The sequence below is a fragment of the Chiloscyllium plagiosum genome, unplaced genomic scaffold (genome assembly GCF_037043375.1).
Source record: "Chiloscyllium plagiosum isolate Xiang-an unplaced genomic scaffold, Cpla_swu_hap1 HiC_scaffold_2, whole genome shotgun sequence".
Lineage (NCBI taxonomy): Eukaryota > Metazoa > Chordata > Chondrichthyes > Orectolobiformes > Hemiscylliidae > Chiloscyllium > Chiloscyllium plagiosum.
Window position 1 is genome coordinate 63,630,081 of NW_028270140.1, and position 23,324 is coordinate 63,653,404.

At 39.8% G+C, this 23,324-nt stretch overlaps 1 protein-coding gene across 1 annotated transcript in view; it reads right to left on the reverse strand.

Annotated features, from left to right (window-relative positions):
• Positions 1-23,324, reverse strand: part of LOC122561669 (spindle assembly abnormal protein 6 homolog) — a 93,582-nt gene that overhangs the window by 44,070 nt on the left and 26,188 nt on the right. Inside the window, exons 2-4 of the mRNA XM_043713652.2 lie at positions 9,980-10,040; positions 3,912-3,991; positions 172-276 (exon numbers count right to left, since the gene is read on the reverse strand). Of these exons, the coding sequence (XP_043569587.2) occupies positions 172-276; positions 3,912-3,991; positions 9,980-10,040 (246 nt within the window). The remainder of the gene's footprint in view (positions 1-171; positions 277-3,911; positions 3,992-9,979; positions 10,041-23,324) is intronic.

The window sequence follows — 23,324 nt, forward strand, 5'->3', positions numbered from 1 at the left end:
CAGAAATATTGCAGTTATTTAGTACACTAGGAAACCCCTCTTAATTTTTTGATAATTCAAGGTCACAGAATTCAAGACTCATAAAAATGTAAAGGATGGAGGTAATCATTCCTAGAAGCGAATCAAGAGAAATTCATACTTCTGTTCAATTAGATGATATATCAAACCCACCTTGGCACCTCTTTGCTTTGTTCCTGGATACATTGGTCCAGAAGCTCTATGAATCGGTGTGGAAAAGCAGAAAATTCTACCAGCAGTCCTTGCTGAATCTTTAAACTGTAAAATCAAATAGTTAACTTAATTTTACATCATACAATATTCCCAGTACTAAGACAGGTCATCTCGTTAAACAGGAATAGGTCCTGATGTTCCATATCAGCAAAGCATTCTATTCCTTTCACCATCAAGTGTTTACATAGCTAATCTCTTCAATATACCTATGCTGTGTGCTTCAACTACTCCAAGTTCTATAATCTGACCAATGAGTAAAGAATTCACCCTATCCAACTCCGTCATCGTTCTAAGAAGCTCTAAGTGATTATTTCTCAGCCTTCTCCCTTCCGAAGGAAAAAAGTCCTGTTTCCTTCATTATGTCCTGATAGTTATAATTTCTCAGTTCTGATATCATCTCTGCAAATCACTTTTTGTACCTTAGCCAATATAACTATAAATCATTTTGCAATTTGGAAGCCAGAACGGAACACCGTAAGTGCAACCTACCCAAGGTTCCATGCCACTATTGCAATATTTTGCAAGATTGTGAACCCATATCACTGGTTTGAACTGTAATGCCAAAACTATTTTTTCTTTCTTTCCAATAATTATCATCCTCTCTCGAAGTTGTCAAGAAGAAACAGAAAAGAAAGGTTACTGCTTCCATTCTCAGATGTATCCACATGAAAGATAGAAATAATCAGAATCAAAACTATAAAACGTGCCAAATAGGAACGTGGTTACTCATTTTTTTCTCATTATTTACTAAGATTGCAAACTATTGATAATTCCATTCCATTATTTCCAGGGAGTAATATGAAAGGCCTTCAAATGGATAGGGATGTCGCAATTCATTTTAATTTTAAAGAAATAAGGTTTGCTATCAACACTCCTGCTCACCTCAAACAGAAGCTTAAACAACACACTGTTTAAAGGCTTCACACTTCTACTACCAGGTTGTAAAGAGCGCAGTATTGATTTAATAATGACACATGGATGAAATAAAAACAAGTTTTCAGGATGGATTCATAATTTAAGTTTAAGAGAATATATGCATAAGATTAATAGACAGTAAATATTGTCAATACACAGACTACTTCAAAATATAATGCTGAGGTAGTTAAATATTGAGCTTAACAAACATCGCAGAATACTCAGAATCCTTATTTCCACAGTCCCTAACAAAATGAACTATGAGCCTTTAAGTATCATTAACTTAATTTTCACATAAGGATATACGCTCAAGAGAACTAAAGACAATAAAATTGCTATCATAATGCACCCAATAACCCAGATTTTGTTTTGGGAATTAAGGTGAGACAACCAGCAGTCACCATTATTCTGAGCAATAACATCCAGATTTCATACCTGTATAGTTAACCCACTTTCTTAAGTAATCAAGCTCCTCCACTGACTTTGTTCAAATAAAACCTCACCAACAGGCTTGATTAACACCAAGAGGTGAAACTGCAGTATCTATTTAGTGAACATGCCAGGAAATGTTAAATCTGATGCAAATGTGAACAAATTTTTAATAGCTTATCAGTCTGAACTACTGATTGAAATAATAAAAAAAATCTGGATCTGATAATCTAATTTAATAAAAATAGAAACTCCTACCTTCATAACTTAGCATTGGTGATTTAATTAAAAGTGTTTTATTTTATCTCTCTAGCTTAGTTTTAGCTTATTTTCCCCATCATGTCTTTATGCACATGATTTAAAGCTAATTTGCAAGCCCTTCTTTAGAGTATTCATATTGCTCCAATCCAAATGGTTGAAGAGCTTTACTGGGGCTTACCCTGCTCAAAGATGCTACAGATCCCCCGTGGACAGCATACCCTGGATCAGGCTCACACTGAGAGCATGTCTATATGATACCTGTCAAAGATTTAGTTAACTGTTGGTGTAGCGAACAGTAAGTATCGTTCACCACTGGCCACAAATCAGGTCTTATCTTATTGGCCCAGATAATTATTGGAATGGAGTATACTGGAGTTGCACATTAAGATCATGTGAAATCTATCTGCAGCTGGCTTCACTGAAATGAGCCAATAAATTGAATTCCTGACAGGCAATTCCCTATATTTGGAACCCTCAGAAAAAAATCTTCCTTAAAGTTGGAACTTGAGGATTCTGACCCAATCGAGCTTAATAGTTAACCAGGAACAATTAGAGGGTTAAGAACCCCTATTATAACTTCACCTTGAATTCAGCACTGACCAGCCTGGCTGGTTCAATAACCTTTTTATGACACCCATCCCAAAATGTCATGACCCCACCTCCAGCATATCCAACACTACCCCACAACACAACCCATCCTGACAATCCTCATGCCAACTTTCATTCTACCTATACCCATTTACCTAGCACCTTATTCATCTCATCACCTGACATGGTTACCCCTTTGTAACCTTACAAGCTCACTATTTCACATGAGCTGTCAAATGCTAGACATTTAAACTATAGTAGAATACAGCACTCAATGAAAAGTTTCTTTGCTGCTGGATTCGAGAATTCCTGGACCAGTTCATTACATGAGGCCCATGCAGGAATCTCCAGCACAGAAGTCATCTAGTTGAAGAAGCCAATCTGAAAGTTATAAAACAAAATAAACACTGCTTTCAAATCACCCTTAAATTTATTTAGCAATAACTTATTAAATAACCTAAAGTTTGGCAAGTTGGTAAAATCTCAACTGAAAAGCAATTATCACAACTGACTGAATTAAAAAATTGAATGCATGCGTGAATCTGACTTCACAAATCAAATAAATAGTCGCTAGGAATTAAAAATGAATCACAGCATTTTAAATTATTCCTTGTTCTATCTCATAAACTTGCAACATTTTCCTGAAAAGAACTTGGAACAAGAATTCAAACTGCAATAGCAAGGTTTATAGTGAATTATTTGAGTTGTAAATAAGTTAAAGAACTTCTTCAAAACTACTGAGCACAGGGGACAAACAGTAAAAATTATTTTACATTCATCCTTGAAATGATGCTAATTCCTTGCATTTGCCTTGTCTGTTTAGCTATTAATCCCGATGGAGAATGCAACAGAGATAACCACTGAACAACTAGTATCACTCCTTTTTATCTGTAACATTTTGCTTGTAATACCAAGAATCAATAAGTAATTAAATTTCCAAGGTGAATGTTAAACAACTTTTAGTTATGAGATTATCAGATTTTGATGTATTCATTCAACTGATATGTACATCTTTTTCAATCGTTTCCTGTGAGCTTTCAGAATGGGGATGTATTGGTTGTAAACAACAAAAACAGAAATTGCTGGAAAAAACTCAGCAGGTCTGGCAGCATCTGTGGAGAGAAAGCAGAGTTAACATTTTGGGTCCAGTAGTTGAAATTAACATAGCTAGCAAAAAGCAGTCTTAGATTCTATTTCTAATTATATCATCACAAACCCACAAGATTCAAAAACAAAACTAACTTAGCTAATTTACACAAAAACAAAATATTGCAGATGGTAAAGATCTGAAGTAAAAACAGAGTACTGAAGAATGTCTGCTGGGTCTGCCGGTATCCACGCTAGGATAGGGTGGAGAAGGAACAAATTACTATCTTTATGTTACTGCAAAACAGGGATAGAAATGTGATGAATTTTGTGCTCATGATGAAAAAGGAACAAATTTACATTTGTTCTATTGAATTTTACTTACAAGATTCATAACTTACCCTTGAAAATCTTCTTCACCAATTGTAAGGTTATACAAGAAAAAAGGATTTGTGTCATCAGTCAACCGGATAGTTAATTCCTAAGACAAAGCATAGAAATTCTTATAGCAAGAACAAATTGGAATTGATTTTGAGTGCCAATACTTGCTAATTAAAATTCATCAGTGAAGTACAGACAAAAATAAACACTTCTGAACCTGTAATATCCTGTGCAATGAGGGAATGTTGGGTTTTTTTAACATACTGTTCATACTTTTCAATTAGATGTAATAAAAATCTGCATTCAAATGGTGAATGTAATAGAGTGCAAATATGCTTCTATATCTATGAAGCAAATGTAACGACAATACAATATTACATAAATTGTGGCTTAATCAAAAATGCCAAAACTCCTCAGCTGAAGTTTGGACCAAACACAGGCACACTTTTTATAATAATTTCTATCATGCTGGTCAGTTGGAATACATCTGTTGGATGACTGACAATACAACACTGATTTCACATAACTGACCATATACCTTCAATTATAGAGTCATAGAAATGTACAGCATGGAAACAGACCCTTCGGGCCAACCCATCCATGCCGACCAGATATCCCAACCCAATCTAGTCCCACCTGCCAGCACCCGGCCCATATCCCTTCAAACCCTTCCTATTCATATACCCATTCAAATACCCATTCAAATACCACTTAAATGTTGCAATTGTACCAGCCTCCACCACATCCTCTGGCAGCTCATTCCATACACGTACCACCCTCTACATGAAAAAGTTGTGTCTTAGGTCTCTTTTATATCTTTCCCCTCTCACCCTAAACCTATGCCCTCTAGTTCTGGACTCCCTGACCCCAGGGAAAAGATTTTGTCTATTTATCCTATCCATGCCCTCATAATTTTGTAAACCTCTATAAGGCCACCCTTCAGCCTACGACAATCCAGGGAAAACAGCCCCAGCCTGCTCAGCCTCTCTCTGTAGCTCAGATCCTCCAACCCTAGCAACATCCTTGTAAATCTTTTCTGAACCCTTTCAAGTTTCACAACATCTTTCCGACAGGAAGGAGACCAGAATTGCACGCAATATTCCAACAATGGCCTAACCAATGTCCTGTACAGCCGCAATATGACCTCCCAACTCCTGTACTCAATACTCTGACCAATAAAGGAAAGCATACCAAATGCCTTCTTCACTATCCTATCTACCTGCGACTCCACTTTCAAAGAGCTATGAATCTGCACTCCAAGGTCTCTGTTCAACAACACTCCCTAGGAACTTACCATTAAGTCCTGCTAAGATTTGCTTTCCCAAAATGCAGCACATCGCATTTATCGGAATTAAACGCCATCTGCCACTTCTCAGCCCACTGGCCCGTCTGGTCAAGATCCTGTTGTAATCTGAGGTAACCCTCTTTGCTGTCCAGCACACCTCCAATTTTGGTATCATCTGCAAACTTACTAACTGTACCTCTTATGCTCGCATCCAAATCATTTATGTAAATGACAAAACGTAGAGGGCCCAGCACAAACCCTTGTGGCACTCCACTGGTCACAGGCCTCCAGTCTGAAAAACAACCTTCCACCACCACCCTCTGTCTTCTACCTTCTGGCCAGTTCTATATTCAAATGGCTCATTCTCCCTGTATTCCAAGAGATCTAACCTTGCTAATCAGTCTCCCATGGGGAATCTTGTCGAAAGCCTTACTGAAGTCCATACAGTTCACATCTACTGCTCTGCCCTCATCAATCCTCTTTGTTACTTCTTCAAAAAACTCAATCAAGTTTGTGAGACATGATTTCCCACGCACAAAGCCATGTTGACTATCCCAAATCAGTCCTTGCCTTTCCAAATATATAGGTAAAAACAATGACAGCAGATGCTGGAAACCAGATTCTGGATTAGAGGTGCTGGAGGAGCACAGCAGTTCAGGCAGCATCTGAGAGGCAGTAAAATCGATGTTTCGGGCAAAAGCCCTCCATCAGGAATATATTTCTTTCCAAATATATGTACATCCTGTCCCTCAGGATTCCCTTCAACAACTTGCCCACCAGCTCAATAGTTCCCTGGCTTGTCTTTACTGCTCTTCTTAAGCAGTGGCACCATGTTTGCCAAACTCCAGTCTTCCGGCACCTCACCTCAATGATACAAATATCTCAGCAAGAGGCCCAGCAATCACTTCTCGAGCTTCCAACAGAGTTCTCAGGTACACCTGATCAGGTCCTGGGGATTTATCCACTTTTAACCGTTTCAAGATATCCAGCACTTCCTCCTCTGTATTCTGGACATTTTGCAAGATCTCACCATCTATTTCCCTGCAGTTTATATCTTCCATATCCTTTTCCACAGTAAATACCGATGCAAAATATTCGTTTAGTATCTCCCCCATTATCTGTGGCTCCACACGAAGGCTGTCTTGCTGATCTTTGAGGGGTCCAATTCTCTCCCTAGTTACCCTTTTGTCCTTAATATATTTGTAAAAACTCTTTGGATTCTCCTTAATTCTATTTGCCAAAGCTATCTCATGTCCCCTTTTTCCCCTCCTGATTTCCCTCTTAAGTATACTCCTGCTGCCTTTATACTCTTCTAAGGATTCACTCAATCTATCCTTTCTATACCTGACATATGCTTCCTGCTTTTTCTGAAACAAACCCTCAATTTCTTTAGTTATCCAGCATTCCCTATACCTACCAGCCTTTCCTTTCACCATAACAGGAATATACTTTCTCTGGGCTCTCGTTACCTCATTTCTGAAGGCTTCCCATTTTCCAGCCGTCCTTTTACTTGCGAACATCTGCCCCCAATCAGCTTTTGAAAGTTCTTGCCTAATACCGCCAAAATTGGCTTTCTCCAATTTAGAACTTCAACTTTTAGATCTGGTCTATCCTTCTCCATCACTATTTTAAAACTAATAGAATTATGGTCGCTGGCCCCAAAGTGCTCCCCCACTGACACCTCAGTCACCTGCCCTGCCTTATTTCCCAAGAGTAGGTCAAGTTTTGCACCTTCTCCTAATAGGAATATCCACATACTGACTCAGAAAATTGTCTTGTACACGCTTAACAAATTCCTCTCCATCTAAACCTTTAAAACTATGGCAGTCCCAGTCGATGTTTGGAAAGTTAAAATCCCTTACCATAACTACTCTATTATTCTTACACATAGCTGAGATCTCCTTACAAGTTTGTTTCTCAATTTCCCTGTGACTATTAGGGGGTCTATAATACAATCCCAATAAGGTGATCATCCCTTTCTTATTTTTCAGTTCCACCCAAATAACTTGCCTGGATGTATTTCCAGGAATATCTTCCCTCAGCACAGCTGTAATTCTATCCGTCATCAAAAATGCCACCCCCCCCCCCCCCCCTCCTCTCTTGCCTCCCTTTCTATCCTTCCTGTAGCATTTGTATCCTGGAACATTAAGCTGCCAGTCCTGAGCATCCCTGAGCCATGTTTCTGTAATTGCTATGATATCCCAGTCCAATGCTCCTAACTATGTTCTGAGTTCATCTGCCTTCCCCGTTAGGCCCCGTGCACTCAAATAAATGCAGTTTATTTGTCCTACCTTGTCCCTGCCTGGCCTGACTGTTTGACACACTTCTGTTTTCAGCTGTACCCATCTCAGATCGATCTCTTTCCTCACTATCTTCCCGGGTCCCACGCCCCCACCTTACTAGTTTAAATCCTCCCAAACAGTCCTAGCAAATTTCCCTGCCAGTATATTAGTCCCCTTCCAATTTAGGTGCAAACCGCCCTTCTTGTACAGGTCACTTCTCTCCCATAAGAAATTCCAATGGTCCAAAAATGTGAATCCTTCTCCCATATACCAGCTCCGCAGCCATGCATTCATCTGCTCTATCCTCCTATTCCTGCCCTCACTAGCTCGTAGCACTGGGAGTAATCCAGATATTACTACCCTTGAGGACCTCCTTTTTAAATATCTGCCTAACTCTCTGTAATCTCCCTTCAGAGTCTCAACCTTTTCCCTTCCAATGTCGTTGGTTCCAATGTGGACAACGGCCTCCGGCTGGACCCTCTCCCCGGTGAGAACATTCTGCACCCTCTCTGAGGCATCCTTGATCCTGGCACCAGGGAAACAACACACCATTCTGCTTTTTCTCTGCTGGCCACAGAAACGTCTGTCTGTACCTCTGACTACAGAATCCCCTAATACAACTGGATCTCCTGGAAGCCGACGTACCCCTCGTTGCATTAGAGCTCGTCTCAATACCAGAAACTTGGCTGTTTGTGCTACGTTCCCCTGAGAATCTATCACGTTAATATGTTTTTGCAGCATTTATCTGCTTGCACATTTCTGTTTCCACAAACAATCTCATGAGGTACTAAGCCCTGAATGTAATAGTAAATTGCTCTCAGTCATCAGGTGAAGCCTTACATCTGTCTCAAATCTCAATTTTCTTATCAGTTATATATAAATATATGGTGCAGGAATATGCAGAATATCTTGGGCCACACCAGCTAACGTTCTAGCTATCTATGTCTGTGGCTGGTTTCCAGGTTCACTGTACTTATTCTAAATATTTAGGTTTTAAAAACAGCATCATCCTTGGATGTCAAAAATTACATAAACCAACAAAATGTTATTTATACTTAACACAGCCATCTAACACATGACAACATAAATAAAATTTATCTTTTGAATACAAAAGCAAAACATAATAGGGACATTTTTCCTTTCTAAATTCTATCATTCACAATTCTTTTGTTTTTTTATCCAAAAGAACTGCTGATGCTGTAGATCAGAAGCAAAAACAGAAGTTGCTGGAAAAGCCTAGCAGGTCTGGTAGCATCTGTGAAGAAAAAATCAGAGTTAAGGTTTCAGGTCTGTTCTGAGGATGGGTCACTCAACCTGAAACATTAACTCTGATTTCTCTTCACTGATGCTGCCAGACCTGCTTAGCTTTACCAGCAACTTCTGTTTTTGTTTCTTATCCCTTTGATTCTGCCCCACCAACACACATCAGTTTATTTCCCTCTCATTGTATCATGGACCTTCCATTTTGCTCTTTTTCATCCACTTAAGATCTATTATATTTATTAATTACGCAGTTCTAATAAAAAGTAATTGATCTGAAATATAAATCATGTTTCTTTCTCACAGATGGCAGCTGACCTGAGTTTCCCAAGTTTATCAATGTTTGATACAAATTATTTTAAGTTTTATTTTCCTCTCTTCTCCTCACCAGTTATCTCAAGGCAACAATGATTTGAATTGTGGCAGTCTTGTGATAATACTTCTACAATTATGTTAATAGGCAATTTCACAACATTGTTGCTGACAAAGGGATAAAATTAAAATAAGAATAGCTTGTTTCTTGGAGGGTCATGATTCTTCTATGAAACTAACTGTCTTTGTTCTCGCTGGTGTAAGAACTTGTGAGAATCTCAAAAGGAAACTTGGTGGATTGCTGCAATGTCTCCAGTATATAGTACACACTGCAGCTACATTGCACCATCATTGCAATATGTGGATGTCAGACCTCATACCAGGAAGTGCACCATTCTGGATCCTGTCTCTTTTAGTTGGTTTTGTGGCTTCATACCTCCAATGAAGTGTCATGACAGCCATTCTGTATTACCAACCTGTCCTTACAGGACATTGCATTTCTTTATGTTATTAAAATTCCTGCTAAAATCTATATCCCTGCTTCAAATTGATCCATGGTCTCACCCTCTCTGCCGATCATCTTTTCCTATATGACAACAGCCAACCTCTGTTCCTCTGGCTTCATCTTTCCCAATTGTCCTAAGGAGAATATCACAAAGTTGTGATGCTTTCAGCTGTACACAACCCAGCTATCACTTCCTAAACTACTCCACTTTCACTCTTTGCTGTCCTCAAAAATGTTTGATCAAATTTTTGATCGCCACTCTAAATAGGTTTTTCTTTTACGTGGCATCCATTTTTGTATGATCAAACCTCAATACAGCACCATGTGATACTTTCTACCTTAACAGCTAACATACAAAAGGTGAGTTATCGTTGTGATGCTTTGGTGAAGAACATATTAACTACATTATGTAGAGATCAAACTACAAAATATCATTTACTGTACCTTTTTGTGAACTGAATTCGAAGAGCTTTGCCATCCCACAGTTAATCGAACATTTTCCCTTCTGGAACAATAAGTTAATGGATTAGTACAAACTGTAAAACAAGTTGCTTTCCGCAGATGCAATAAACTGTTCAAATTATTTGAAATGGATTTGATGTAAGCAAGGGTTTAAGCATATTCTATTTTCTTTGGAGGGTGCTATTTGATTTAGGACCCCCGACAAACAGTGTAATATCCTGGAGATTCAATCACTGAAATTTGAAGATATTCTTTGCATCATAAATGACAACACAGACAGCCACATCACCAATGCCTTCTTCCCAACAATTGCAAACTTGTATCAAAATTGAGAGGGCTGACTGAGACTCATCAAGCAATTAATTCTCAACAAATCATATCTTACAGGCAACATCTGAGAATCACCATCACCACTCCTTGGTCTATCCCACTGGTAAGACACTGTTTTAAAAAATTCTCAAGGTCAGGTTCGTAGGAGAGTAGTCTGACACAGAACAAACGACCAAGAGGCGAGTCTGCTAGAATATGGGCATTTTATTCCCCGCAGCGTCGCCACAACCAACGGGTCTGGCTTATACTCACTCTACATGTTACCGGAACTGGGAGCCGTCAGTTCTCGTAGAGCGGTTGCCAACAACCCGCGCTCGGCGGTTAAACGTAACCCCGGAGCAGACTCACCGAACTGGAGACTTTTCCAGCTGATATACTCTTTTCCAGATATAAACATTCATGTGAACAGCAGAGCAAGGCTAAAAAACACATTCCATTCTGGTTACATACAGATAAGAAGATTCACACGGGGAGGTGTGTAATAAGATTCACACGGGACTAAGCAACACCTCCATTCCGGTTAGATTCACACATGTATTGGGACATAATTTTTAACCGTTTCACCACATTCCACTGCTTGGCCCAATACATGTGTTACATTATGATTCACACATGTATTGGGACATAATTTTACACCACAGACACCCATCAAAATGCAGGGGCAGCACATGGTAATTGCAGTCTAAAAGGAGTTGCCCTGGAAGTGGTAGGTATTGACTCAACCCCACGAATCCTCTCGGGCATCAGGTCAAACACGGGCAAGGAAACCTTCCACTATTTCATCAGTTGATAAATCATGTGTCCTTCATGTAGAATATCAATTGGAAAAAGCACTTAGGATGTACAGGGGGTGGACGACTTCAATATCTATCACTGGGTGGCTTGGTAATGCTACTATAAAGTCCACGTCTTGTTATAATTCTGTATTTTTGACTGTGAGAGGTGTAGACTGAAATGAGAAAACTGAGTTCTGTTAAACCGAGTTCTTTTTAAAAGCAACCCATTGCAAGTGGTGTTCACACTGTTGTTTGTTCAAACACTGGAGAAATATTAATTGCAGGTGAACTGGCACCAGCGAGTGTGTACAAAGTGAGATTCATTCAGCAAACAGTTGATTGATCTATGGAATGGTGACCAGCTGTAGATGACAAAGGCCTTCTGCCTGCCAACAACTTTATGATTTATTTCCAGGTAGCTGAACAGGTTGTGGGTATGAATGGTCAGCCAGAAGCCTTCAGATCTCAAAAGTGGAGTTTTTCTGAAATAGAAAATGCATAAAGCCTGGAAAAAGTTAGTTTATTTTTCTCTCACCAGTTGCTGGAGGCTGCTGCTTTAACTAATAAAGTCAGACAATTTAAGTTGTGAACCAATTGCTGAGCATCTCCTGCAAGCAAGTGGAAGCACCTATAGAGCAGCCAGTCCTGGCAAGCCAAAAGGACCATCTCAGTGAACTTTGTGGGGAGGGGCCATTCAACTACCTTCCCAGTTCATCCCTCTACAGTGAACACCAATTACTCTTTTTTTTTACTTTTATGTCTGTCTGCATTTGTGTGTAGGGGGAGTTTATATCTGGTTTAGAGTTTTAACTAGTAGAGTCACATGTCAACAGTTCAAAGATGTTTACCTCTAGATAAAACTTTTTATTCTTTACAAGATAGTAATTCGTGTTCAGCACAAAAACCTTATCAGGCTACCTAAAAATGATATGTATAAAGTTAAAAATCACATAACACCAGGTTATAGTCCAACAGGTTTATTCAGAAATACTAGCTTTCAGAGTGCTGCTCCTTCATTAGGTGATTGTGGAGAATAAGATCGTGAGACACAGAATTTATAGCAAACATTTACAGTGTGATGTAACTGAAATTATATATTGAAAGACCTGGATTGTTGAACATGTTGGTTTCAGTTCTTTCATATGTAAAAGGCAGAATTTTTTTAAAAGTTACATTTACAAGTGAACTTTAACAATTGGTGTCAGGTTGGCCCAGATAATGCATTGAAGGTGTGAGCTGCCCTGTGTGAGACTGCCTGTGCCACAACGGTCAGACTGATTCTAATCTAAATTTGTACTTGCAGAATTACATTTTATTTTGCTCAAAAACTGCATGAATCCATGTAAGATTGGGCGGCACGGTGGCACAGTGGTTAGCACTGCTGCCTCACAGCGCCAGAGACCTGGGTTCAATTCCCGCCTCAGGCGACTGACTGTGTGGAGTTTGCACGTTCTCCCTGTGTCTGCGTGGGTTTCCTCCGGGTGCTCCGGTTTCCTCCCACAGTCCAAAGATGTGCAGGGTCAGGTGAATTGGCCATACTAAATTGCCCGTAGTGTTAGGTAAGGGGTAAATGTAGGGGTATGGGTGGGTTGCGCTTCGGCGGGTCGGTGTGGACTTGTTGGGCCGAAGGGCCTGTTTCCACACTGTAATCCAATCTAATCAATCTAATCTAATGTAATCCAATCTAATTCTGTAAATCCATTTTTTAGATTAGAATCAATCTGACCATTGTGGCATAGACAGTCTCACACAGGGCAGCTCACACCTTCAATGCATTATCTGGGCTAACATGACACCAATTGTTAAAGTTCACTTGAAAATGTAACTTGAAAAAAACATTCTGCCATTTACATCTGAACGAACTGAAACCAACATGGTCATTCTGAAAGATGAGAGATTTAATAAACAATCTAGGTCTTTTTCAGTTTTTAATTTCAGTTACACCACACTGTAAACTTTTGCTATAAATTTTGTGTCTTACGATCTTATACTCCACAATCACCTGATGAAGGAGCAGCGCTCCGCAAGCTAGTGCTTCTGAATAAAACTGTCGGACTATAACCTGGTGCTGTGTGATTCTTAACTTTGTACACCCAATCCAACACCGGCATCTCCAAATCATAAAAATGAGGTTTCAATCTTAAGTTACAATACAGGACTACCTTCATGTTAAACAACAGAAGCAATATGTAACAGACAGAACACATGCATCAAGATTCAACAGAACATAGGACAGTACAGTACAGCACAGGCCCATGTCTTTGCAGATCATGATGCCACTCTAAATCAAATGCATGAGCCTGAACATGGTCCATGCCCATTCATGTATTTATCCAAATGACTCTTAAAACATTTCTATTGTATTTCCTCTACCACATCCCCTGGCAGCAAGTCTCAGGAACTTACCACCCTCGTGTTAAAAAAAACACTTGCCTCGCAAATCTCATGCCTCCACTGCACACTGCGGCAATGAATTCCACAGGCCCACCACTCTCTGGCTGAAGAAATGTCTCCGCATTTCTGTTCAGAATTTACCGCCTCTAATTCTAAGGCTGTGTCCACGGGTCCTAGTCTCCTCGCCTAACGGAAACAATTTCTTAGCGTCCACCCTTTCCAAGCCATGTATTATCTTGTAAGTTTCTATTAGATCTCCCCTTAACCTTCTAAACTCCAATGAATACAATCCCAGGATCCTCAGCCCTTCCTCGTATGTTAGACCTGCCATTCCAGGGATCATCCATGTGAATCTCCGCTGGACACGCTCCAGTGCCAGTATGTCCCTCCTGAGGTGTGGGGCCCAAAACTGGACACAGTACTCCAAATGGGGCCTAACCAGAGCTTTATAAAGGTTCAGTAGCACATTGCTGCTTTTATATTCCAACCCTCTTGAGATAAATGACAACATTGCATTCGCTTTCTTAATCGCGGATTCAACCTGCATGTTTACCTTTAGAGAATCCTTGACTAGCACTCCCAGATCCCTTTGTACTTTGGCTTTATGAATTTTCTCACCGTTTAGAAAGTAGTCCATGCTTGTATTCTTTTTTCCAAAGTGCAAGACCTCACATTTGCTCACGTTGAATTTCATCAGCCATTTCCTGGACCACTCTCCCAAACTGTCTAGATCCTTCTGCAGCCTCCCCACTTCCTCAGTACTACCTGCCTGTCCACCTAACTTCGTATCATCGGCAAACTTCGTTAGAATGCCCCCAGTCCCTTCATCCAGACCATTAATATATAACGTGAACAGCTGCGGCCCCAACACTGAACTCTGTGGGACACCGCTTGTCACCGGCTGCCATTCTGAAAAAGAACCTTTTATCCCAACTCTCTGCCTTCTGTCAGACAGCCAATCCTCAATCCATGCCAGCAGTTCACCTCGAACACCATGGGCCCTCACCTTACTCAGCAGCCTCCCATGGATAGGATAAATAGACAAAATCTCTTCTCTGGGGTGGGGGAGTCCAGAACTCAAGGGCATAGGTTTAGAGTGAGAGGGGAAAGGTATAAAAGAGACCTAAGGGGCAATGTTTTCACGCAGAGGGTGTACATGTATGGAATGAGCTGGCAGAAGAAATGGTGGAGGCTAGTTTAATTACAACATTTAAAAGGCATCTGGATGGGTATATGAATAGGAAGGGTTTGAGGGATATGGACCAGGTGCTGACAGGTGAGGCTAGATTGAGATATCTGGTCGGCATGGACGAGTTGGACCGAAGGGTCTGTTTCCATGCTTACATCTCTATGACTCTATGACAGTCATAGAGATGTGTAGCACGGAAACAGACCCTTCAGTCCAACTCGTCCTTGCCAACCAGATATCCTAAATTAATCTAGTTCCATTTGGCCAGCACTTGGTCCATAGCCTTCTAAACCCTTTCTATTCATGTACCCATCCAGATGCCTTTTAAATGTTGTAATTGTACCAGCCTCCACCACTTCCTATAGCAGTTCATTCCACACATGCATCACCCTCTGCGTGAAAAAGTCTCCCCTTAGGTCCCTTTTATATCTTTCCCCTCACTCGAAACCTATTCTGTCTTGTTCTGGACTCCCCCTCACCAGGGAAAAAACTTTGTCTATTTATCTTACCACGCCCTTCATGATTTTATAAACTTCAATAAGGTTACCACTCAGCCTTCGACGCTTCAGGGAAAACAGCCTCAGCTGAGCCCGAGAGCTCAAATCTTCCAACCATGGTAACATCATTGTTAATCTTTTCTGTACCTTTTCAAGTTCCACAAAGTCCTTCCTGTTGGAGGGAGACCAGTATTGTGCACAATATTCCAAAAGTGATCTAATCAATGTCCTGTACAGCCGCAACATGACCTCCCATCTCCGAGACTTAACGCTCTGACCAATAAAGGAAGGCTTACCAAATGCATTTTTCACTATCCTATCTATCTGCGACTCTACTTTCAAGGAACTATGAACGTGCACTCAAAGGTCTCTTTGTTCACCAAAAACATTCCCCAGGACCTTATCATTAAGTGTATAAGTCCTGCCTTGATTTGCCTTTCCTAAATGCAGCACCTCACATTTATCCAAATTAAACTCCATCTGCCACTCCTTGGCCCATCTGATCAAGATTCAATTGCATTCTGAGGTAATCTTCTTCGCTGTCCACTACATCTCCAATTTTGGTGATATCTGCAAACTTACTAATTATCCCTCCTACGTTCACATCTAAATCATTTATATAAATAAGAAAAGCAGTGGACACAACACCGGTCCCTGTGGCACACCACTAATCAAGGACCTCCAATCTGAAAAGCAACCTTCCACCACCACTCTCTGTCTTCTACCTTTGAGCCAGTTCTGCATCCAATTAGCTAGTTCTCCCTGTATTCAATGAGAATACCTTGCTAACCAGTTTACCATGAGGAACTTTGTCGAATATCTTACTGAAGTCCATATAGATCACATCTACTGCTCTGCTCTCATCAATCCTCTTCATTACCTCTTCAAAAAACTCAAAAAGTTTGTGAGACATGATTTCCAATGCACATTTATCAGTCCTTGCCTTTCCAAATACTTGTAAATTCTGTCCCTCAGGATTCCCCCCAACAACTTGCCCACCACTGATGTCAGGCTCACTGGTCTCTAGTTCCCTGGCTTTTCCTTACCACCTTTCTTACAGTGGCACCACGTTAAACAACTTTGAATCTTCCAGCACCTCACCTGTGACTATCGACGATACAAATATCTTAGCAAAGGGCCGAGCAATCATATTCCCAGCTTCTCACAGAATTCCAGGGTGCACCTCATCAGGCCCTGGGGATTTATCCACCTTCATGAGCTTTAAGAATCCAGCACCTCCTTCTCTGTAATATAGACATTTTCAAGATGTCACCATCTATTTCCCTGCATTCAATATCTTCCATATCCTTGTCCACAGTGAGCACTGATGCAAAATACTCGTTTAGTATCTCTCCCATCTCCTGCAGTTCCACATAGAGGCTGCCTGAATTGCTGTGCTCTTCCAGCACCACTGATTTCCAGCATCTGCAGTCATTGTTTTTACCTCGTTGATTTTAACCCTACTGCGAATCCTCTTGCAAGGATGCCTGCCTTGAAGAAGTTTTCCTCCTCTCTCTCCACGCTTCAGGCTCTCTGCCTTTATTCCTGATGAAGGGCCTTTGCCCGAAACGTCGATTTTGCCTGTCCTCGGAGGCTGCCTGAATTGCTGTGCTCTTCCAGCACCACTGATTTCCAGCATCTGCAGTCATTGTTTTTACCTCGTTGATTTTAACCCTACTGCGAATCCTCTTGCAAGGATGCCTGCCTTGAAGAAGTTTTCCTCCTCTCTCTCCACGCTTCAGGCTCTCTGCCTTTATTCCTGATGAAGGGCTTTTGTCCGAAACGTCGATTTTGCCTGTCCTCGGATGCTGCCTGAATTGCTGTGCTCTTCCAGCACCACTGATTTCCAGCATCTGCAGTCATTGTTTTTACCTCTCTGATCTTTGAGGGGCCCTATTCTCTCCCCAGTTACCCTTTTGTCCTTAATATATTTATAAAATCCCTTTGGATTCTCCTTAACCTATTTGCCATGTCATCTTTTTGCCCTCCTGATATTTAAGTATACTCCTATTGCATTTATACTTGAAGGATTCACTCGATCTCTGCTGTCTATACCTGACTTATGCTTCCTTCTTCATCTTAATCAAACCCTCAATTTCTCTAGTCATCCAGCATTCCCTACACCTACCAGCCTTTCCTTTCACCCTAACAGGAATATACTGTCTCTGGACTCTCATCATCTCATTTTTGAAAGCTTCCCATTTTCCAGCTGTCTCTTTACCTGAAAACATCTGCCCTCAATTAACTTTTGAAAGTTCTTGCTTAATATCATCAAAATTGGCCTTCCTCCAATTTAGAACTTCAACTTTTAGATCTGGCCTATCCTTTTACATCACTATTTGAAAACTAATAGAATTATGGTCACTGGCCCCAAAGTGCTCCCCCACTGATTCCTCAGTCACTTGCCCTGCCTTATTTCCCAAGAGTAGGTTAACTATTACGTCTTCTCCAGTAGGTACATCCACATACTGAATCAGAACATTTTCTTGTACACACTTAACAAATTCCTCTCTATCTAAACTCTTAACACTATGACAGTCCCAGTCTATGTTCAGAAAGTTAAAATACCCTATCATAACCACCCAATTATTCTTACATATAACAGAGGTCTCCTTCCAAATTTGATTCTCAATTTCCCACTGACTACTGGGGGGTCTATAATACAATCCCAATAAGGTGATCATCCCTTTCTTATTTCTCAGTTCCACCCAAATAACTTCCCTGGATGTATTCCTAGGTATAAGTACAGCCGAAGTGTTAACCCTTATCAAAAATGCCACTCCCCCTCCTCTCTTGCCTCCCTTTCTGTCCTTCCTGTAGCATGTGTGTCCTGGAACATGAAGCTGCTAGTCCTGTACATCTGGTCTTCTCAAGTCCTCCTGGTCTGAAATTCCACACATCGTTGATCCATTTCTTTCGATTCCTTCAACCATCCAGCCTACGTTGTGACAGTGATCAGTATCACCTTCCTCTACTTTCTTTATGGAGACTTTGCACTTGAATATTACAGTCAGCTTTAATTCTGTGCTGTCCACCAAAAGAGAATTACAGTGATCTATGTTTTCTTGTGCCAGTTGTCTTTACAATGGCAGTTTTTTCCCCAACCAACCTTGAGAAAGTTCTTTTTATGTTCATCCAGCATTACCAATGCAGACCAACCAAAATATATTCTTATTTTGAAATTGTATGATAAAATTATGACATTTGAAGGTTTTATTGTTGAGCTCAGATGGTAGATGCTGTGAAATTGTTTTCTGTTCGAATATTAATCCACGCCCTTTCATGAAATGGTCTTGAATTTAGAATACTATCTTTCTTCACTTATGTGGGTATGGAATCAGTGGCTGCACTGTGCTTACATTAAAATTTTCTCAATAACACATTCACACATTCTGCCATTCTTTTGCTAGATGGGACCATTTTCTCAGTCTTCCTTTGCTGGTACATTTCTCCTTCAGCTTTTTAGTTTATTGGATACCTTTCTCCAGTCTATAATTATTTTCTTACAAATACTAAACACTTTTGTTGCACAATTCTTGTACTTCTCAGTGAATGTTACAATCTTATTTTAAATTAAGCAACATATTTCTCATGCTCATTCCATGGTAGTATGATAGATCACATGATAATCAACTCTTGTTGATTGGTGGGAGATTTGCTAGAATTGGCAAAGCAAAAATCTAATAGATTGCCCCCAATTACCTTTAGTTAATGTACCAGAGCAAGCATGATTAATGTAGTATAAACACTGAATATCTAAAGTTGAATTTTATGAGGCACGTTAAAAAGTCCATTCAAGGCAAAAGTCTTGGTGTCAACTTTTATCTGATAACTATTTGGTATATTCCCCATCATGGGCTTATCCTTGATTTGCAACTTCTAGTTTTAAATTTGGTTATGCTTTGATGTTGAAATAGTTGTTCACAAATTACATATTATGCTTGGGGCTATACAATATTCCTGGCTCCCTTTGGGCTAGGCGCCCTTTTAAGACATTTCTGTATATTCCTATATGCATCCAGCCAATTACTTAATCTTTCTCCATGTAGGATTTGCACAGTTTATCTGTCCTCATTTCAGTTTAATTCATTTCTTAAATCACTAAAATGTTAGGTCATAAATTCATTTTAAGTCTACAAAAAGTGCTGGAAATAAGCAGGAGGTCTGGCAGAATCTGTGGCAAGAGAGTTAACATTTCAAGTCAATCACATCATGTCCTGATGAAAGATCTTTGATCAGAAATGATAACTCTGTTTTTCTTGCCACAGATACAGCCAGACCTACTGAATATTTCCAAATATGTGCTTTAATTTCCTATTTCTAACATTTACAATATTTACTTTTGTTTCAATTATTCTTCACCTTTATTAAGCTTTTAAAACTTTCCCATTTCTCCTTTCCAAGTAACATTATAAATATGGACATTCTTCACTGGGCTATCTAAAACACAGATCATGAATTAGTGGGATCAATTCTTCAGCCATCCCTCCAAGCCTTGGTAATCATTTCCATAAAATCCATGCAATTCTGCACATATCAATGCTGATATTTCTCATTCAACGTATTTTTTTTTAAATAGTGGTAGTGTCCTTACATCTGAACCAAGAAATAAAGTTTTAAAGTCACATATCTTAACAGAGAGATTTAAAATATCCATAAAAATTTGTAACAAGAGGTCTCAAAAGAGATTTATAAAAAAAAGTGATTAATTCACTGTTGAATAATAAGCAACTTATATTTATATAGTGACTTAAATATAATGAAGGATTGCAAGCCATTTCACAAGAACATCATCAAACCAATTTGTGACACCAAACAATGTACAGATATAGGCTCACATGATTAAAACTTGGGCAAACAGTAGGCTTTGAAAGAGTGCCTTAATGGGGGAACACTATCTGTTAGATGTAATATTGAAAAATTAGTAGGAACTTGGGGAAGGGCATTAGGTCAATTGCTCTTGTTGGCAGGCATGTCGGGCAGATTGGCGACCTTCTGTGCTATAACAATTCTATGTTTCTATTCAATTTAAATAGCCAAGACTTCCTCAATTGCACCTAACAAATCTATTAAGGCAAGAAACTGAAGGGCAATATTAATTGACATTCAACTCTAATGTCATCTCATCGAACTTCTTCAAACAAGTTTTTACAAAGTTAACCAAATAAAATGCCTGCTTACAATTGCAAAAGACAATGATTAGTAATTAGAAAAAGACTCCTATTCATTTAATGCTTTCCGCATTATTTTAAGCACTTCAAACACTCAGATAATACAGTTATTTTGCACAGAACAAAATCCTTCCTGCAGTAACTTGGCGGTGCCAATGTTGGACTGGGGTGAACAAAGATAAAAATCACATACCAGGTTATAGTCCAACAGGTTCATTTAGAAGCACTAGCTTTTGGAGAAGAAATAGAAATCATAAAACACCAGGATATAGTCCAACAGGCTTCAAGTATTTGGAAGCACTAGCTTTCAGAGCGCTGTTCCTTCATCAGTATACTCCACAACACCTGACGAAGGAGCAGCGTTCCGAAAGCTAGTGCTTCCAGATAAACCTGTTGGACTATAACCTGGTGTTGTGTGATTTTTAACTATCTTGAGAATGTAGTTTAAAAGTAGTTTTGGGATTTACATATCAAAGAAGAAAAATCAGCATTTCCTATTATAAAAGGTGAAAGTTTTAATCTTAAGATTGTTTACTGTATCACACCTCCATAACACTGGACTCCCTTGGTTACAAATTCTGTAAGCATGATCTTAACCTCCACAACCACCTGATGAAGGAGTGGCGCTCCGAAAGCTGATGCTTCCAAATGAACCTGTTGGACTATGACCTGGTGTTCTGTGATTTTTAACTTCCTGCAGTAAGTGAGGCAACTGATCAATAATCTGTTTAGGTGATAGTTCAGGAATAATATAGACAAAGAATTAAAAAAAAAATTGCTGCTCTTTGATAGGCTTGCCTTGGCATCCTTTACATCCACCAGAAGATGAGACTGCAATTTAATAACTTGTGAAAGATGGTACCACCAACAATGCAGAAGGCCCTCAGAATTAGTGATTGCTGACAATGCCAATTCTGTGTTTCAATATTATCTGTTAAATACTTATTCTACCCAGTGTAAACTGCGAATAACCAGAAATGTGACTCCCCTTGGCTGAGTAACGCTTCATAATGTCAGTAACAATATGTTCTAGAATAAATCAGTAGAAAATACTCAATACATTACGTAAACGGCTTGCTGTATCATATCCATTACTGTTTTAAGCTTATTCAAATTACAGTTATCGACAAAGATTTATTTTGACATTGATGTTGTAAATTGGGTCACCATCCAATCAAACAATTCAGCCAAATGACAAAGACTTTGTAAGAGTTCAGACCAGCTTTCATTCAGTGCTTCCAGTTAACAAGAGAGAGTATACAACTTTAAAGTGAGAATTTGTGTTATTATAGTTTAAAATGTTCATTAACTGTCGGCAACTTTACAAGATTTACTACAAGACTTCCAGTCGTAACAGAATTTGGTGCTTCTAAAGCAATGAATTCAGAATAAATCCAGACTTTATTTCAGAAAAAGACAGTATTTTGTATGATACTCAGTTCAAAGAGAGCCAAAATAATAAGTCGAGATCACAGCACAACTGCAGCCAAAAATAGCTAATTATGGAGAAGCATAGAAAATAAGAGCAGCTATTTGCCCTGCTCTGCCATTCAAAATCACCATGGCTAATCATTCAATTTACCACCTGCACCTACATCCTCCCCATACCTTTTGATTTCTTCAGCCCGAATAACTATATCTAACTTATTGAAAATATTCAATGTTTTTGCCACAACTGCTTTCTGTGATGTGGGCAAAACAACTTAGAACCTCAGGAACTTGCACCTGCGCAATGCCTTCAATACAAAGTGAAGTTTTAAAGAAAAACTAAAAGAAAATCAGAAATTACATATTTCTCAATAACATGTTTAGATTATCCACTGCTGTCTTTGCTTGCTTTAAACGTCTTCAAGTCAAAAAAATGCAGCCTCAGTCTTAATAGATAATAGTTTTGATTAAAGCTGGAGTGATACACGCCAAATTTGAATTTGGATCTTGCAGTAACAGCATATGGATTGCATTTAAACTCCCGAGGCATGACATCGCACAGTACTGAAGGACGTAGCAATAGATAGTGAATGAATTGGTGATTACCTTTTGTAATTCAATACACTCAGCAAGGTTCTGGATTAGTGGTGCTGGAAGAGCACAGCAGTTCAGGCAGCATCCAAGGAGCAGTAAAATCGACGTTTCGGGCAAAAGCCCTTCATCCTGATTTTACTGCTCCTCGGATGCTGCCTGAACGGCTGTGCTCTTCCAGCACCACTAATCCAGAATCTGGTTTCAGGCATCTGCAGTCATTGTTTTTACCACATTCAGCAAGGTTCCTGCTGACTGGAAGGTAGCAAACGTAACCCACTTTAAAAAGGACAGAGTGGAAAACTACACACCTGTTAACTTGATGTTTCTAGTATGGAAAAGGTTAGCACGCATATGCTGTTTTGGAAAACGTAGGGGGTGATGGATTCTCAGGGAAACGTAGCACAAACAGCCAAGTTTTTGGCATTGAGACTGGCTCCAATGCAACATGGGGTAGCTCGGTTTCCAAGAGATCAACTGTGTTAGGGGATTCTCTAGTCCGAGATACAGACAGACGTTTCTGTGGCCAGCAGAGAAAAAGCAGAATGGTGTGTTGCTTCCCTGGTGCCAGGATCAAGGTGCAGAATGTTCTCATGGGGGAGAGGGGCCAACAAGAGGTCATTGTCCACAATGACATAGGAACCAATGACATAGGAAGGGAAAAGGTTGAAATTTTGAAGGGCGATTACAGAGAGTTAGGCAGGAATTTAAAAAGGAGGTCCTCGAGAGTAGTAATATCTGGATTACTACCCGTGCTACATGCCAGTGAGGGCAGGAATAGGAGGATAGAGCAGATGAATGCATGGCTGAGGAGCTGGTGTATGGGAGAAGGATTCACATTTTTGGACCATTGGAATCTCTTTTGGGGCAGAAGTGACCTGTACAAGAAGGATGGATTGCACCAAAATTGGAAGGGGACTAATATATTGGCAGGGAAATTTGCTAGAGCTG